We start from the raw sequence: 18,277 nt of genomic DNA, 5'->3' as shown, positions 1-18,277 counted from the left end.
TGAAAGAAAAAAAATATTTAAGAAGCTAGCTATGCATTTATAGATTCCATCCCTGCAAAGGGATAAAATGTCAGCATCGTGTGGCAGTAGCATTGAAATTATCAAGCTCTTGGGTGGCCATGTGCCCAGCAGTTTTCAAGCCCTTAGTTATACATTTAACGTCTTTTGACAACTGTCCATTTTTTAAGAAGGTGAAGCCCATTTGAAGGGAGTCCATTACGATGAGGTCACAGTATAAACTGTAATTAAAAGCTTCTTCACTGTTTAGAACTCTGTTGAGATGATTACTTGCAAGCAGTGATTTAATACATATCTGTGAGTAGATTAGTATACTCATGAAGTTGCCTTATGCTTAATCAGTTCTTTGGTCTGCCAAGGTCTATATTGTCTGTTTCAACCGGCAGCAGTTCTCTAGGGCCTGAAGGAGAGGTCTTTCACATCAACTGCCCCTGGTCCTTTTACTTGGAGATGCCAGGGATTGATCCTGGAACAAAGCAGATATACTACCGCTGAGCACCTACCCCTCCCTAAAAGTGTATGTCATAGAAATACATATTTATAGACACTGTAGATGTAGTATGGTGGTTTCCTCCTCATGCTGCCATTAGGTAATATTGGAGATTTTAGCAGAAAAATCTCCAAATAGTTTAATACTCTTTAATTAGCTTGCCAATTAAACAGGTGTGTCTGTTTTATACAGGAGCTGGGAAAATATGGAGTCATTTTTTATAATGCCTGTTTTATGGTAATTCCTACAGTTCTCATCAGTTTTTTCACTGGAGACTTCCATCAGGTAAGCGGCATGTACAGAACATAGGATAGGACGATGTATTCATTATTTCCATGGAATATCATCTCCAAAGTGTAGTTTACGTGACTGTTAGCAGCTTGAGGACTTTAATAAGTGCAGCTAGACAGATTGCTGTTGTAAACCAACTAATCTGACTACCTAAAGAAGCCAGTAGTTGGTGTACCCAGCATCTGGAGAAGAGAATCCATGTTTCTGGTTGCCTGACCAGATGCTGCTGATCACTAGCTCCCCCCTTGGGAATGATCGCATCAGTGTTTTTAATCTGTGGTCATGCTGCAGATAGCTGTTTAAAACTGTCTTTGGCTCATTCTCCATTTTTAGGGCCACATCCAAATAATAATCATTCTATTACTCCGCTATTGATTTCAGGGGAATTGTGGAGAATGCTCAAGACTGGCAACATTATGACCATGAGAATCCAGTTGACATGGAAGTTAAAGCAATTAATTATAAATATATTATTTGAAACTAGTATCTTAATTTATATTACTTTTAGTCTATTAAAAAGGTAAGCCTGGCCTAAATCCAAATTCCTGCAAAATTTACAGAACAGCATTTTCCCCTCTCCCATTCGTACTGGTCCACTGAGCCCCCAGATATTCTGCTTTAGGCATTAGGGACCCCTGGCAAACAGTGTGGGAGGCAAAGTGGGGCTCTACAGTCAGAATCAGATATTCTTCTCCCTTCCTCTGTCAACAGAAACACTATTCCACTAGTAAAAGTGCCGTGAGACTGGTGAAAAAGCATCATTTGATCCAGCCTCTGGTTTTTAAATGGTGAAGGTTTTAAATTAAGAACATAAGAAGAGCCTTGGTGGATGATGCCAGTGGTCCAGTTAGTGCAACATCTTGTCTCACATAGTAGCCAACCAGTTCCTCTGGACAGCCAACTACAGGGCATAGAGGTCAAGATCTTCTGACACAGCCTACTGGCACTGGGATTCAGAGGTTTAGTGCCTCTGAAGTGAATGTAGAGATTCCCTCAATCACTGTGGCTAGTAGCCACTGGTAGACTTATCCTCCGTGGCTCTAACTAATCCCTTTTAAAGGTGTCTATTCCTGTGGCCATCACTACACCCCTTGGCAGCTAGTTCCACATTTTAATTTGTCTCTGTGCAAAGAAGTATTTTCTTTTGCCCATCCTGAATTGACTGCCCATCAGATTCATTGATTCAAATTTAAGTCCAATAGCGCCTTAGAGACCAACAAGATTTTCAGGGTATCAGCTTTCGAGACTCTGATAAAGAGAGCTTTGATCCTGAAAATTCTGCTGCACTCAGATCTGGCTGTTCTATTGCAGGCCTTCTGAAAGAGTCTTCTAAGATTTGAGGTCATTTGATTCCGTGATCAAGCTGGATAAATACATTTAAAAATTACACAGTATGCAAAATTTATAATAAAATCCCCCAAATCTCACAAAATTAAAGTGTCTTTTTTCAAAACCCCTCACTCCCCAGCTACATGATAAAAATCTTTTGATACTGATGTGCAGTATCTCCAGCTGGCCAGCTTGACAGAAAATAAGCCTAGGCTGAATTCTACTGCATAGCTGCACATCTGCAGCCCTTTAAAAAAAACTAACACCCCACCAATCTTCTGTTTGGTATGGAAAAGAGGGGAGGGGACTAAATCCTCCTCCTTCTGAATAGCTAGTTAAAATGTTAACTGTCTAAAAGGCCCAGTAGCCATAGCCCCAGATGTGCAGTTACAGTTTCCTGTCTGGCTTGGGATCTGTGTGCGGAATCCTGTACGTCCAAGTTTCCTTAGTTGTACTGGGGTATGAATTTGCAAGGGGTTCTTTATCAAAAGTCATCTTGTAAGACATGTGAATGCTGAGTAAATGCACCGTGTCATCAGTAAAATATCTGAAATGTCTATTTTTTTTTTCATTCACTAGGTCTCTAATTTTAAGCAGTGGACCAATGTTTTATTCATTGGACAATTTCTACTTTCCTGTATCCTGGGGTAAGGCAGCTTTGCAAGTAAAAAAGGAATGGCTGGTGCAGTTTTGCATCTTGTGAAGCTATTCTTGGCCTGCATATAGCCAGCAATCTGAGATAACAGCAAACAACTCCAACAAAGGAAGAAAGAAGACAATGTACTCATTGTCCAGTGCTTGTATAATGCCTTGGTATCTATTTGGTCATTTTCTTCATTGAGGAGCAAAGCTAATTTTCACGTTATTCATATCTGTTATAGGAAATATCACTAGTTTTTCATCTTGTTTGGTCTCTGTGCCCCCTCTAGCACTGAAAGGTTATAAAGATTCAAAGTAACATCCCTAATTCTGCCATTGTTTTAGTGTATTGTAAGTTTCTAATAATGCAATTATAATCAGAGTGCCACTATCCTAAGGCAGAGCTAGAGTACACGGTGTCTTCAGCGAAACTGCAGCCATTTTACCTCAGGAGTTTTTTTGCTTTTTAAAAAACCATGCAGGTCTGATCCTGCTCAGGACCACAACATGGGAGGGGGGCTGTCTTTCCCCCAGCAATGTTTTTCAGGAGCCCCATGAGTGTGGGAGGAGACAGGAGCCCAACCCTCCATGCTGTGGTCCTGAGTGAGATTGGGCCCCCATAGCATTTTTAATCAAGAGAATTCCTGAAGTACAATGGCTGTGGTGTCTTGCTGATACTTTATCATGTAAGTCCTTTGAATTCATTGGGTGCAACTTTAAGACTGTAAGTCATGTGGCAATCCTCTGAGTCCTTTGAATTCATTGGGTGTAACTTTAAGACTGTAAGTCACGTGGCAGTTTGTGATCATGATGTTTCACATGATAATGTGGAAATTGCTGTGGCTGTATGTTACTGTGGCATCAAAGTCCATTTGAGCCTATTATCCTTTTCATAATTGATTCAGACCTTCAGACGAATCTCTTCTTGGATTACACCACGGCAAAAATTTTGTCTTTTTTCAAAACATCTAGTTATACACAGTTCTGTCCAAGATGGACACTGACTATTGCTATGTAAACATCAATGTGCAGCCATGATAATAATAAAGCTGCTATTTTATTGGGGAGGGAAATGGGAGGAAAATGCTTGCATAGGATCTGACTGTAAGATACTATTCTTTCCTTTAGGTTTCTTCTGATGTATTCTACAGTTCTTTGTAGCTACTATAATTCTGCCCTCACAACCACAGTGGTTGGTGCTATCAAGGTAAGGGGACCAGGGATGGAGTGATGCTGGGGTGAGCATGTCAGAACCAGCCATGGAAACTGTGAAGCAGTCTTATACCTTCTTTGTTGTGTCTGACTTTAAAATTATCTCTTCATTGTCTTGATGGTAGTGTATCATTAACAGTTAAGGAGAGTTTAATTTGAAGGGCTGTCCTGTACAGAAGGTCTTTTGTTTTGTTTTTTTGAAGGAAGATGTGCATTTTTTATTTAATCGGGTAATAGGATCTTGGTAATGAAAAGGGGCTGAACATATGGTGTTGGTGAGTTATAGGCATATTAGATATATAGGACAAACTGGAGAGGTGAGCCAAGGAATTTTCTTCCCATTTTACAACTTAGCCCCCTCATGGCAATTGGGAGCTTTTTCATTTTGGAAACTTTTGCAAAAGGACACAATGAGTTGTATGATGGTGACCAGATTTCATCTATCCAGTGCTTGTATAATGCCTTGGTATCTATTTGGTCATTTTCTTCATTGAGGAGCAAAGCTAATTTTCACGTTATTCATATCTGTTATAGGAAATATCACTAGTTTTTCATCTTGTTTGGTCTCTGTGCCCCCTCTAGCACTGAAAGGTTATAAAGATTCAAAGTAACATCCCTAATTCTGCCATTGTTTTAGTGTATTGTAAGTTTCTAATAATGCAATTATAATCAGAGTGCCACTATCCTAAGGCAGAGCTAGAGTACACGGTGTCTTCAGCGAAACTGCAGCCATTTTACCTCAGGAGTTTTTTTGCAATGAGTTGTATGATGGTGACCAGATTTCATCTATCCATCATGGGGCTGTGGCTCTGCAGCCTAAAGCAAGCTTGGTATTATTTTCACTGACTGTTTCTCCAAGAAAAATATATGACATGTCAATTGGAGGGTGACTTTCACACATGTAACAAAATTAAAGTGATATTACTGATGACACTCAATGAATGGGGTTTACTATGTTAATTGAACAATAAATACTGTTACTTTCCCTCTTAGAAAACTTGGAATTTGGCTGTTAGAAAATCTGAGTTTATTGGTTGAATACAAATATAAAAGAGTACAGTCTGAAACAGTAAAACATGGTAAAATAAGGTGATCACCATCCATTGACCTGCACAGTGCACACACTATTTTTCCTGGTTAAATTAATCAAAAGAAAATCAGGGTGATTTATTGTAGTGCTTGTAAATTCTTATCTTAGGAAGCACATGTAGAAACACAGTGATGATAAGAGGCTAACTGGAGGGACACTTTTTGTTTGTAGAATGTGTCCATCGCATATATCGGAATGCTGGTTGGTGGAGACTACATCTTTTCTGTGTTGAACTTCATAGGGCTCAATATCTGGTGAGTGTAGTTTTGACTCCATGATACAGTTTCATACAAGGTGTCTGACATAGATTTCTGATTTTTTTGTGTGCTTTCTCTTTTAGCATGGCAGGGGGACTGAGATACTCATTTCTAACAATACAGGGACAGGACAGCCCTAAGCACCCAACAGATGAAGAAAATCTGATATCCAATGCCAAGAGCTAGCAAAATGAAGTCATTTGAAAAGCCAGAAGGATACCAGCTCTGGTGGTAATCAGGCAAGCACATGCGAGAATGGGACCTGAATAAGACTGAATCTACCTCACCATGCATTGTGACCCAGGGTATCATTGGCTGGGACAGAATATGACATCCAGAAAGCACTAATTAGATGTGCTTGATTCTTGTGTATCAGGATGCAATAACACCATATTTTTGTACTCGAGACAGCTAGCAGGTTAGGAGATACTTTGCCCCCGCACAGAAAAATTCTTGCATTTAGCTAAATCCAATTTCCCCCCCTAATTTGACATTACACTGTCAGAATGTTCCCATCCAAATCCAATTGATTTGCTGCTATCTCAGTAACTGTGGAATCTAGAATATAGTGCTAGCTTAAACTGTAAGAAACATTTAGAGGTGTGCAAACAGAGTTGACAAGTTGCTTCTTTTTGCGTGAGCACACTTCCACAGACTGTTCAGAGCCTAATGTGTCATTCAATCTATAGGCAGCCAGCTGATGCATGTTCTTTTCTCGTGGCTCCAACCACCTCTATAATGGTGCACCTTGAAGTGCAGTAAATATGCAGAAGCCTTATCTCCTGGATCAACACTAGCTCTACTATGGGATCTTAAAATGCACAGCTTGTATAATCCCAGGAATGTCCCCACCAGCCTTTTTTGTGCACATCCTTGTGCCCATAACTAAGCTCTGACTGCCCTGAAAGCTCATCTGATACTGGATATGTTGTGCCTTATGTGCCTTGAGTCAAGCATGCACCCTTTGTATGGAATAAGGCTTCTTCTCTTACCATGGCTGTTATATTTCCTTAATTCTTCATGTGAAGCTATTACTGTCAGTGAAATCAAAGTCATCTGTTCTGTACTGCCCCAGATAAAGTGGCCAGACTTCCTCTTTGGCTTAGTTGAGAGAAAGCAATGAATAGCCAAAAGAGCATGAAACATTATGAAACAAAAAGAGATTTTGAAGCACATTCCCTTTTAATGCCACACACTGCATGGTGGTGATGATTGGGATGCGCAAGTCCAGAACATTCCTGGCACAATATAAAAAGATTCCCTCTTGTTTACCAAGAACAAAATGGCTATTCAAAACTCATCTGTTCGGTGGTGTTTTTCTTTTTTTAAAATTAATCTCTGTATTCTGTTTAACATTCATTAGCCATGAGGTGGAGCTAGAGTGAACTGTATTCTATGCATGGAGGAGATAAGATTGTGACTCTTCTGGCACAAATATACTGTCTGGAATTTAGCACATTTACAGTTGCTGTCAAGGTTGCAAACAACTCTGTTGCATCCTTGTTTCTGGAAGATGCTCTTGGATTTTTGCCTTCTGCCCAGCAGCAGCATCCCTTTCACCCACTGTGTCATTTGGACTTGTCCACACCCTGTGCATATGCACTTAAAAGTGTTTTTTCTTGCTTTAGAGGTCTGAAATCTCTCCATTTGCCTTGCAGCTCCTTGCACTTCATCAGAGGTTTCTCAGCTCTCATTAGAGGCTTTGTCTGAGTGGAAGCATCTAGAATAGTCTAATTCATACGCTCATCTGGATAACAATCTAGGCCAGGCTATCTGACTTTGTCTAGATGGATTGAAGCCCTTTAATGCTTGTTCCAGTAGATGGTAGTTGCCTCAATCCTGTTTCTCTCCAGATGTGAAGACACATGTTAACATGGTATTGAACAGCCTTTTCCCACTTCCTGCCCTGATTCATTGGCTGCTAGTTGTGGAAGAGAGAGTACAAGGAAATGATTCCACAGCATGTGTCTTAATTCACTGTTGCTGAGGAGACATGGGAGGAGATATGGGGAGAGCAGTGGCCCTGTATTTCCTATACTGTGTAACTTAGTTAAAATAAATTAGAACAAAATTCACAACCCTGTAGAGAAATGTTTTTGTGACTTTGTAAAGCATTTGCTGTGCTTTAATTTGTGGGAAAGGAGAAAGTCAGGGAAGGTACTTTGTTTCTAACAAAAGCGTGATTTGTGATAGCAGTTAACAGTTTCTGACTTTTTGCAACACTTGAATGTTTCTTTTTTGCATGATTTACTTTTTAATATCTATTTTAGGATATTCTCATGCATAGAATTGACTCATTTAATCAGGTAGGGTAGCATGACTACCTCCAAGGTTTTCTGTCCACAATGCACCCATTGAGTTCTGTTCTCATATCAGCAGTTAGTGTCTGCTTGGTCATTTTTTTCACATGTCTCTAGTTGTTTTGCAGCTAAGCGCATTACTGAGAAAATAATGGTTTTGTGTTGCTGCTGTTCAGAAAAACACATTGTAAGGTATCATACCTTTCTGTGGAATATTTATTACATTTTGGCATTTATATCCCTCAGGGTATATGTTTATTCTTTGATGAAGGAAGATCACAGTTTGTCTACATTTTTTTCCTCTGAATACAAATCCATTGTAGTAAATGATAAAACAGTTTCCAATTGGTATGATGTTAAAACAGATGCAAACAATAACACTTGAGGAAGGTACTGCTAGAGATGCAGGTAACTTGTAGTGCATTCCTAAGCAGCATTACACCCTTCTAAGTCCATTAACTTCAGTGAACTTAAAAGAGTGTAACTTTCTATAATTAAGAACATAAGAGAAGCCATGTTGGATCAGGCCAATGGCCCATCCAGTCCAACACTCCGCGGTTCAATGTGGCCAAGTGCAAAGTAATGCACATTGGGGCCAAGAATCCCAGCTACAAATACAAGTTGATGGGTTGTGAACTGGCAGAGACTGACCAAGAGAGAGATCTTGGGGTTGTGGTAGATAACTCACTGAAAATGTCAAGACAGTGTGCGATTGTAATAAAAAAGGCCAACGCCATGCTGGAATTATTAGGAAGGGAACTGAAAACAAATCAGCCAGCATCATAATGCCCCTGTATAAATCGATGGTGTGGGCTCATTTGGAATACTGTGTACAATTCTGGTCACTGCACCTCCAAAAGGATATTATAGCATTAGAAAAAGTGCAGAAAAGGGCAACTAGAATGATCAAAAGTTTGGAACACTTCCCTATGAAGAAACGTTAAAATGCTTGGGGCTCATTAGCTTGGAGAAACGTCGACTGTGGGGTGACACGATAGAGGTTTACAAGATTATGCATGGGATGGAGAAAGTAGAGAAAGAAGTTCTCCCTTTCTCACAATACAAGAACTCATGGGCATTCAATGAAATTGCTGAGCAGTCAGGTTAAAACGGATAAAAGGAAATACACAAAGGGTGATTAACATGTGGAATTCACTGCCACAGGAGGTGGTGGCATCTACAAGCATAGCCAGCTTCAAGAGGAGATTGGATAAAAATATGGAGCAGAGGTCCATCAGTGGCTATTAGCCACAGTATGTGTGTATATATATGTGTGTGTGTGTGTGTGTGTTTATGTATATGTGTGTGTGTGTGTATATACACACACACACACACACATATATTGACCACTGTGTGACACAGAATGTTGGACTGGATGGGCCATCAGCCTGATCCAACATGACTTCTCTTATGTTCTTATGATAGATAAATTGGATCTAGGCACTTTACATTTCTGAATCTTAATACACCAGCATCATATGACTTCAGTGAAGAGATGACTCTCAGGCCAATTCCGCACTAGCCTCGTCCTAGTCTCACACTTTTCTCCACTGCACTTCCATCCAATTTCACACATGCTGCCATGGGGCTGCAACTTTCTCCACCTCTTTCCCATGGCAAGCAAGATCCTCTGGGCGAGTCGCAGCCCTGCAGCAGCTTGTGCAAATCGGACAGATGCACCATGGAGAAGAGGAGCGTGAGACTGGGACAAGGCTAGTGGGGAATTGGTATAACATTTGGAGACACCTTGAAGTTTTTCTCTTGTTTCAGTTAGCCTTGCAAAACCATAAATGTGAAGTTTTGAACACAGTAATCTAAGAGAGGCATTGGAGCCATTTCCATTATGCGAATGACAATCAAATGTTCAATAGCTTGATACATGCCAACCAGCAGAATTAAATGTTCCTTGGTAATGAAGGCAGCTGCTTGTCTAATTCTGCTTTGCCTAATCAGGCTTACGGTATGCCTTTTGTAAATCCAAGAAATCCTATTTGTTATTAAAAAATTAGTTCCCCTTTTTGGCTTGTTCATATTCTTTTAAATATAAAAACAACAACAAAAAGATCTCTCAGTGTATTAAGTAATGGTGAAAAATTAAGAAGAAAAAATCCTTTTGTTGTATCTGTTACGAAGTTACGAATAATTACATATTTATGTTGTCAAAGGCTTTCACGGCCAGAGTTCATTGGTGGTTGTAGATTTTCTGAGCTGTATGGCTGTGGTCTTGGCATAGTAGTACCTGACTGCTGCTGGAAAAAACATCAGGTACTACTATGCCAAGACCACGGCCATACAGCCTGGAAAATCTACAACAACTAATTACACATTTCACATAGGAAGCACTTAAATGGGTATCCTATGGCTTAGCAGAAACAGTTTGCACAGAGAAAGGTGAATTCCTGATACATATATACACCTGTTAAAAATACAGGAAGAGGCCTTCTGGGTGATGCCCCGGAGTGTTGCTGTCAATCAGAATTGATGACACTAGTCCAAGTAGTCAGTGGTCTGATTCAGCATAAGCCTGCTTCCTATGTCCTTAGGAGCTTCATCTACTTGTACCGTCTTTTCGGTTCCATTATATTGTGTTCCAATCTCAGAAAACCATTTCCAAGGGGTTAAATTCTCTTTCCTTAACTCAAAGACATGAGTTGGTTCAAAGCTAACTTATTCCAGGCAAGTGTACATAGGATTGCAGCCTTGAACACATGAAGCTGCCTTATACTGAGTTGGATCATTAGTTCATCTACTCCAGGATAGTTACAGTTCTAGATCAAACCAATCATGCTGCCAGAAAGCATTTTACCAGAAAATGCCAACCATGTCTGACCTTGGGGACTTACATACAAAGTGTTTGCTGTGGACTAAGCTATAGCCTCTTTGTCTAACAAAACTATCTAATGAAGCGGGCTTCACTCTGAACACTTTTCACCAAAAGATGTTGGTGCCAAGAACCCAACACATCCTTGGTAACTTGTCAACCCTCTTATAATACATTTTTGGACAGGAATTGAAAGATGGCAATTTTAATAGCAAATACAAAGCATTTGTAACCAGCTCAAATAGTATACTGCATACACATTTTGTGGTACAAACAAAACCACAAAAGTAAAGAAGTTGTGAGCTGGCCAACATTTCTTAACTTTGTGTGACATTCCCTTTAGTAGGCAATGGAACATGTTGTACAGTATTTGAGCTACCTGTAAAAATACCTGCTGCCAAAAAAATTAAACGTTTTAAAAGATTAAAAAAATCAGAAAATTTATTTAAAGCCAACAATTGTGTGTTCTTTAAATTGGATTACGGATAGGTAAAGATGGCATGTTTCATTTTGTACATTGACATCTTTTATTAGCACACTGATCAGACTAGCAAGAAAGCTGTGAGTTCTAAGTGAATGTGGATCTTTGGATCAGCAACATTTTATTTTTATTTTTTATTCTATAATTTATATCCCGCCCTTCCCACAGAGTGGCTCAGGGCGGCTCACAACAACGACAAAACAATAAAACAAGGTACAAAGTTAATACATTTAAAAGTCAAAACATTTAAAAAACCTAAAAACATTAAAATCTTAACATTAAAACTATCCAGTATATTTCACTAAAATCTGATAAGCTACATTTATCTAGTCGGCATAAGCTAACCGGAAGAGGGTTGTCTTACAGGCCCTGCGGAACTGAGTAAGATCCCGCAGGGCCCTCACCTCTTCCGGCAGCTGGTTCCACCATGTGGGGGCCATTATAGAAAAGGCCCTGTCTCTGGTTGTCTTGAGACGGACTTCCTTGGGCCCGGGGATGGTGAGAAGGTTTTGAGTCCCAGACCTCAGTACTCTCTGGGGAACGTGTGGGGAGAGACGGTCCTTCAGGTAGGCAGGTCCCAGGCCATATAGGGCTTTAAAGGTAATGACCAGCACCTTGTACCGGACTCGGTATGTTATTGGAAGCCAGTGCAGAGCCCGAAGGCCCGGCCGGATGTGCCCCCGCCTTGGGAGGCCCAATAACAGCCGGGCCGCGGCGTTCTGCACCAGCTGCAATTTCCGGGTCCGGCACAGGGGCAGCCCCATGTAGAGGGCATTGCAGTAATCCAATCTCGAGGTGACCGTGGCATGGATCACTGTTGCTAGGTCGTCGCGGTCCAGGAAGGGAGCCAACTGTCTTGCCCGTCTAAGATGAAAGAACGCGGACTTGGCAGTGGTTGCTATCTGAGCCTCCATCTTCAGGGACGGCTCCAACAGCACCCCCAGGCTCTTGATAATAGCAGACAGGAGTTTGAAGAAAACCCCATGAACATTAAATGCCTCATGATCTAATAGGAGTGTGCACATAGGCTGGGTCCAGCCAGTTTTTTCACTCACTCTCACCTAATTCCCTGCTTTCCTATGGACTCCATCCTATGTGGCTTTTCTGCATGCAGGCCCTATTGCCCCCAGTATAGACTTTGTGGTGCTCAAAGGCGAATGGACTAGCTGGCTATTTCGCTCCAGCTCCATAATGCCACAGATGAAAATGCAAAAGATACATTTTACAGGGCAAACAGCTCCATCTGAATCAACCCCAGCAGTATCAAGATGGTTTTACATTGTGCAGCCTACTATGATTCCAGGTGTGTCCCTATCAGCCATGAATGTGCAACAGCTACCCAGTGCACAGCAGTATTGAATGCCCTGAAAGCACATCATACTGGAAATCAGGCCTTATATGCCTTGAGCCAAGCTTGGGCTTGTATAGAAGTAGGACTTCTGTCATGTTTAATTCTTCCTGTGAAGCTATTATTGTCAGTTATATTGAAACCTGCTTCTTTTCTGTGCTGTCAGAGTGTGCAGACTTCCACCTCTGACTTAGCTGAGAGAAAACAAGGAATAGTCAAGGGAGCATGAAAAGCTATAGCAGAATGAATGCTGTAAAGGTAGTTCCTTGTGCAAGCACCAGTTGCTTCCAATTCTAGGGTGACATCGCATCACGACATTTTCATCGGAGACTTTTTATGGGGTGGTTTGCCATTGCCTTCCCCAGTCATCTACACTTTACTCCAAGCAAGCTGGGTACTCATTTTACCAATCTCAGAAGGATGGAAGGCTCAGTCAACCTTGAGCTGGCTATCTGAACCCAGCTTCTGCCGGGATTGAACTCAGGTCGTGAGCAGAGAGCTTGGACTGCAGTACTGCTGCTGTGCAATGGTTCTAAAGCCTGTCTCCAAGTACTCTCAGTGCCACGCACTACATGGTGGTGATGATTCAGATGCACAAGTCCAGAACATTCCTGCCAAGTGGTATGAAATAGTGCGCACTTAAAAGATGTACTATGGCTTACCAAGAAGGAAATGGCTCCTGGAAACTCATCTGTTCAGTACCATTTAACTAAAACTTTATTCTGGTTAAAATTGTTTAGTGTAATATGGAAAAACTTGGAAAACTATGGAAAATCAGGGGAAAACTTGTGTTCTAGGTAAGAAGGAGGTAAGAGTGAATAGATGGCACAGATGTGATCTCTGGCATTCAAGGTAAAAGGTAAAGGTAGTCCCCTGTGCAAGCACCAGTCGTTTCCAACTCTGGGGTGACGTCACATCACGACGTTTTCACAGCAGACTTTTTTACAGGGTGGTTTGCCATTGCCTTCCCCAGTCATCTACACTTTCCCCCCAGCAAGCTGGCATTCAGGGTACTAACTGATAAATGGAAAATACTGAAATGTGTAGTATTGCTTCCTTGGTTTTGGAAAACCTAGTTGAGTATTGACCCCTGCATCTGCTTCTTGACACATTCAGTAATTTGGGCTTTTTTCTCTAGGTTGGATTCTGAAGAGCACAACATTTCTTAAATGTGGTCTATAGCTAGAATCCAGTGAACTATTTAAGTATATCTAAGAATATCAGAATGACCAGTGGGATTTTTTTTACTTTTTGAAGTTTCTGCTGCCTATTGCCACTTTTTGAATTTTCTGCTACTTTAGAAAATGTTTTCTTTATAAGAAATTTGCCATTTATTAATATGAACCATTTATAGGTGTGCCAAACAGCTAGAATGCAAGGTAACAGATTAAGAACCATATAAATAAAAATTTAACCTTAAACTATTTAAATGGCAATAGAAACTTTATACATGACATACACAAGAGACTTTTCTTCTGGAGGGCTGTTCCACAGGGCTTGAGTATCTACAGAGAAAGCTTGTGGGCTGGCAGCAATAGAATATGAGGAGAGGAATTGCTGTTTAAGATGCACAAGTTCAAAGTCACCTTGGATGTATGCAAAACCAGCTGTCCCATTATTTGGATCCTGATCTATAAAAAATTTGTGTCCCTGTGATGAATTTTATGAAGGCAAGACCACAAAATAAGTCTTCCTGTGTTTTTTCCTCTCTTCACATTATGGAATGATGCTTATGAAGGGTGTGTAGGGTGTGTATTTGCTTTTTCCTGCCTCTAGAGAAGAGATACAGAGGTAGTTTGATTGGGGAGGATTAGTATATGACTGCTGAGCTGTCAGCAAATGTTTCCCACTGCAGCTTACTAATGCATGTATCAAATACAAATAAAGTTGTATCAGCACACTGAGACAAAAAGCCCATTGAGAGAAAAGGAGAGACAAATTGACAGTTTAAAAAAAATACTGCAGAAATCAAAAGGAATATATCTCGGTGTGAGAGACTGGGGGGTATGAGAAATGTTGAACATAGCTTAATATTTTATACATGTAACCTTTTTAAAGTGGAACATATACCAATACTTATGTCTACTTTCTCAGAAGATATTAATTCATGTCATTTTTTTAAAAAGTAGGTATTTTATTAAATGTTCTCAACTTGACTCGATTCAAATAGTTTTGTGTAGAAACTATGATACTGTTACAAATGGTAGATTCTCTGTATTATTTGAACATCACTTTTGCAATAGTTCTGATGAAAAGCAGCAGATAGGGTTGCTAGGTTTACCTCCACAACACTGGTGGGAGGTGGAGAGGTAGGGTTGCTAGATCCTGGTTGAGAAACTCCTGGAGATTGGAGCCTGAGGAGGACAGGGAGCTCAGTGGGGCACAATGCTGTAGAGTCTACCCTCCAAAACATCCTTTTTCTCCTAGGGAACTGATCTTTCTGGTTTGGAGAAGAGCTACAATCCTGGGATATTCTCAGGTCCCACCTGGAGGCTGACATCCCTAGCAGCAGGTACCTTAAAACACTTTAGTATAGTTTACTTATAGATTCTGTGCTGCAGGTTATTAGGAAAGGCATTGAAAACAAAACAGCCGATATTATAAAGCCCCTGTACAGATAATTGATGCAGCCTCACTTGGAATACTGTGTGCAGTTTTGGTCACTGCACTGCACTGTACTGCAGTCTGAGCCCTCAGCTCATGACTTGAGTTCGATCTCAGCGGAAGCTGGTTCAGGTAGCCGGCTCCAGGCTGACTCAGCCTTCCATCCTTCCAAGGTCAGTAAATTGAGTACCCAGTTTGCTGGGGGGGAAGTATAGATGACTGGACAAGGCAATGGCAAACTACCCCGTAAAAGTCTGCCGTGAAAACGTTGTGAAAGCAACGTCTCCCCAGAGTCGAAAACGACTGGTGCTTGCACAGGGGACTACCTTTATCTTTATCTCAAAATGAAATTGCAGGGGTTAGAGGACCTTTCCTATGAGGCAAGGCTGAAGATTCTGGGACTTTTCAGTTTAGAAAAAAGATGATGGGGTGGGGAACATGATAGAGGTTAATAACATTATACACAAGGTAGAAGGTAGACAGAAACACCAATGCAGTTGATGAGCAGTAAATTCAGGGTGAACAAAAGGAAATACCTATTTAAACAACAAGCGATTAAAATGTGGAATTTACTGCTGGAGTATATAGTAATGGCCACAAGCAGTTTTTAAAAGTGATTCTATTCATGGAAGACTTCACTATCAATGGCTGTTAACTATACTGAATAAAAGGAACCACCACATTCAGAAGCAGTATATCTCTGGATATCATTGCCAAGAGGCAACTTCAGAGGAACACATTGGCCTCTATGCCCTGTTGTTGGCCCTGCAGAGGAACTGGCTGACCACTATGTGAAACAGGATACTGGACTAGATGGACCACTGGTCTGATCCAATAAGGGTGTTGTATACATTGTCATTGGAATAAATCCTTTTGCATCCTTCCTTTGTGGGTTTCATTTTTCTCTCTCCTGCCAGACTCTCTGGTTCAGGCTATGGAGTCAGGAGGCCTACATTTTTTGCTTGGATTAAAGTGCTGCATATTTGTTGTGGGTGGATTTCATAACTACCTCATGCCTCATTTCCTCTACTGAAATTCCAGTTAATAATATTTGCCTAACTTTGTATAAGTGTGAGACATTCATTTACGTCTGGAAGTGAATGCTTGGACATTTCTAAATAATGGATTTAGTGTCACAGCTTCTTATGCATGTCAAGGAAGTCTGGTTGAAGAAGGAAGACACTGTTCTCTCTCCGCCCAGTGGCACATCGGATTCTATCTCTTGCTGTCTAGGTGGGAAGTCAATGACTACCTGGGGGGGTTGGAATTACCTGAATAAATACAAAAGCTTTTCAAGTTGTCTTCCATAGTCTCCGAAACAATATAATTACAACTGCCCCAATCCATTGAAATTGCCTGGTCTCAATCACTTTTATAGAGCATGATTCTGGCCATGATGTCTGAGGAGCAGGCCTTTTCAAAATGGAGATGCAAGGTAGTTTTAAGAGAGTTGGAAGTGGTTTGACTTCCCCATGGTTTTGATTTCCCCATGGTGTAGACACACAATTCTTTTCTGCCCTTGTTGCTTTGAGTAAAACAGGTATTGCGCAGTGCTGAACAGGGATGCTGCACACAGTAGAAGATATGAGGGACACTTGAACTTATTGTGCTAAAACTATGCACTTATACATGAGTCAAGCTCATGTTGATTTTTTGCTAAAGGTTCTAACTGGATGCCATATCAGATAGCTTATTTTCTGTACGGTACCGGTATTGTAAGTTGTTTTGTGTGCTGGTGGTACCTGGGTAAATAAGTTACATGATTTATGCACTGAAGCTTGCAGTAGTCTTGTGTTTCCCAGGTAAGATAACAGAACCTCCTCAATCACTGCTGAAGGCATCTTTTATTTGAGATCATGATTAGTTCATTAAAATGATCTACTTTTTAGGCATGGATCACTCATAGTTTTCACTGCACCTGCACAGTCATTTAAATGAACTACAGGGTTGTGTTTGTTTTTTAAAGCTACAATTCTCATGAAATAGTGTGGGAACAAATGTGTGCATATTATTCCCAATTTGGACAGTTCACTTGCCCTTGCCATCAATAACCATTGTCAAGCAGTCATATAAGACAGAAGATGTCTCACCTCTGTAACTATAAAATGTACATATTTTATATATGAATATCCCTGGGCCAAAAGAAGTTAAACTTCAAAGCACCCGCACTCGGGCCTTTTCAGCCGCGGCCCCACAACTCTGGAACCAGCTCCCAGAGGAGGTGCGGGCCCTGCGGAGCTTAGACCAGTTCCGCAGGGCCTGCAAGACCGTCCTCTTCAAACAGGCGTTCACCAATGACTGAGCTAATGTTTACTGCTAAATTAATAATGTTTACCGCCAATGTTAGTTTTAGTAATGTTTTGATTATTGATTGATTGGTTTTAATGTGAATTTAATGTTTTATTATTGTATTGTTTCACTTTTAAATGCTGTTAGCCGCCCTGAGCCTGCTCCGGTGGGGGAGGGCGGGATATAAATAAAATTTTACATTACATTACATAATGAAAGAATGTGGTGAACAATATATGGGAATGGGAAGAAACCACTGAAAAGCAGTATGAGAACTTGCATGCACAATTGTTTAATGTGTAGTGATCAAATATAAATGAGATTATTACAACTTGAAGACATCAAATGACTCAAACCATGGTCAAGCATCCTAATTATGCCCCCCTCCTTGCAAAACCTGTTTTTCAGAAGTAAAGGTGAGCTAAGTGTACCTACCACAAGTAGATTAAAATTCAAATCAGTAACATCCTAAAGACCAACAAAGTTTTCCCAGGGAATAAGCTTTCATGAGCTCACTTCATCAGATATGTTGGCTCATGAAAGCTTATACTGTGGGAAATGTAGCTGGTCTTTAAAGTGCTACTAGGTTCTAATTTTGTTCTACTACTACAGACTGTCATGGCTACCCACCTGAAACCACAAGCAGTGATCCTTCTTTCAAGCTGCTTTCAGTGCTCTCAAAATAATTGTCTCCATTGTCAGTGGGGTTTTATCAGTTCAATCTCATACTATATATTTGCTTTTCAGAAAACTGATTGTATTTTGCTGTTTTTAGCAATGATGGCAGGTCAAAACAGGAATCTCTGGGATGGCTTAAAATGGACTTTCATGGCAACATACTCCACCTTGGGAAGTCCCAGCCTTCACAGGCATTGAATCAATACCTGTGCCTTCTTATAAATAATCCTGTATCCAAAAAGAAACTGTGTGAACACAGAGGACAACAGCACAGTCAGCATAAAGGTTGTGTACCACACAAACAACAGCCAGTTCAGCAGTGTCATGACTATATCTTATTCTGTCAATGACTACTGTTGGGTAGAAATATTCTTAGGATTTTGTATCAGGTCCAGTGCAATTCAGGGAGCCAGCAGAGACCAAAAGTCCA

General features: G+C 40.7%; 1 protein-coding gene across 3 annotated transcripts in view; it reads left to right on the top strand.

Moving 5' to 3' along the window:
* SLC35D2 (solute carrier family 35 member D2) overlaps window positions 1-9,644 on the top strand; it is a 32,472-nt gene extending 22,828 nt beyond the window's left edge. For 2 of the 3 annotated variants that reach the window (XM_060235461.1, XM_060235459.1), the window contains 5 exons: window positions 701-793; window positions 2,708-2,775; window positions 3,896-3,974; window positions 5,241-5,323; window positions 5,410-9,644. In XM_060235461.1, the coding sequence (XP_060091444.1) occupies window positions 701-793; window positions 2,708-2,775; window positions 3,896-3,974; window positions 5,241-5,323; window positions 5,410-5,512 (426 nt within the window). In that variant the 3' untranslated portion in view covers window positions 5,513-9,644. The remainder of the gene's footprint in view (window positions 1-700; window positions 794-2,707; window positions 2,776-3,895; window positions 3,975-5,240; window positions 5,324-5,409) is intronic. The other variant, XM_060235462.1, reaches the window with a different exon arrangement.
* The last annotated feature ends 8,633 nt before the right edge of the window (window positions 9,645-18,277 follow it).

This window comes from Heteronotia binoei, chromosome 4 (assembly GCF_032191835.1).
Source record: "Heteronotia binoei isolate CCM8104 ecotype False Entrance Well chromosome 4, APGP_CSIRO_Hbin_v1, whole genome shotgun sequence".
NCBI classification, from domain to species: Eukaryota; Metazoa; Chordata; class Lepidosauria; order Squamata; family Gekkonidae; genus Heteronotia; species Heteronotia binoei.
Note: the sequence above shows the minus strand (reverse complement) of the source record. Positions and strands in the feature narration are given on the sequence as shown.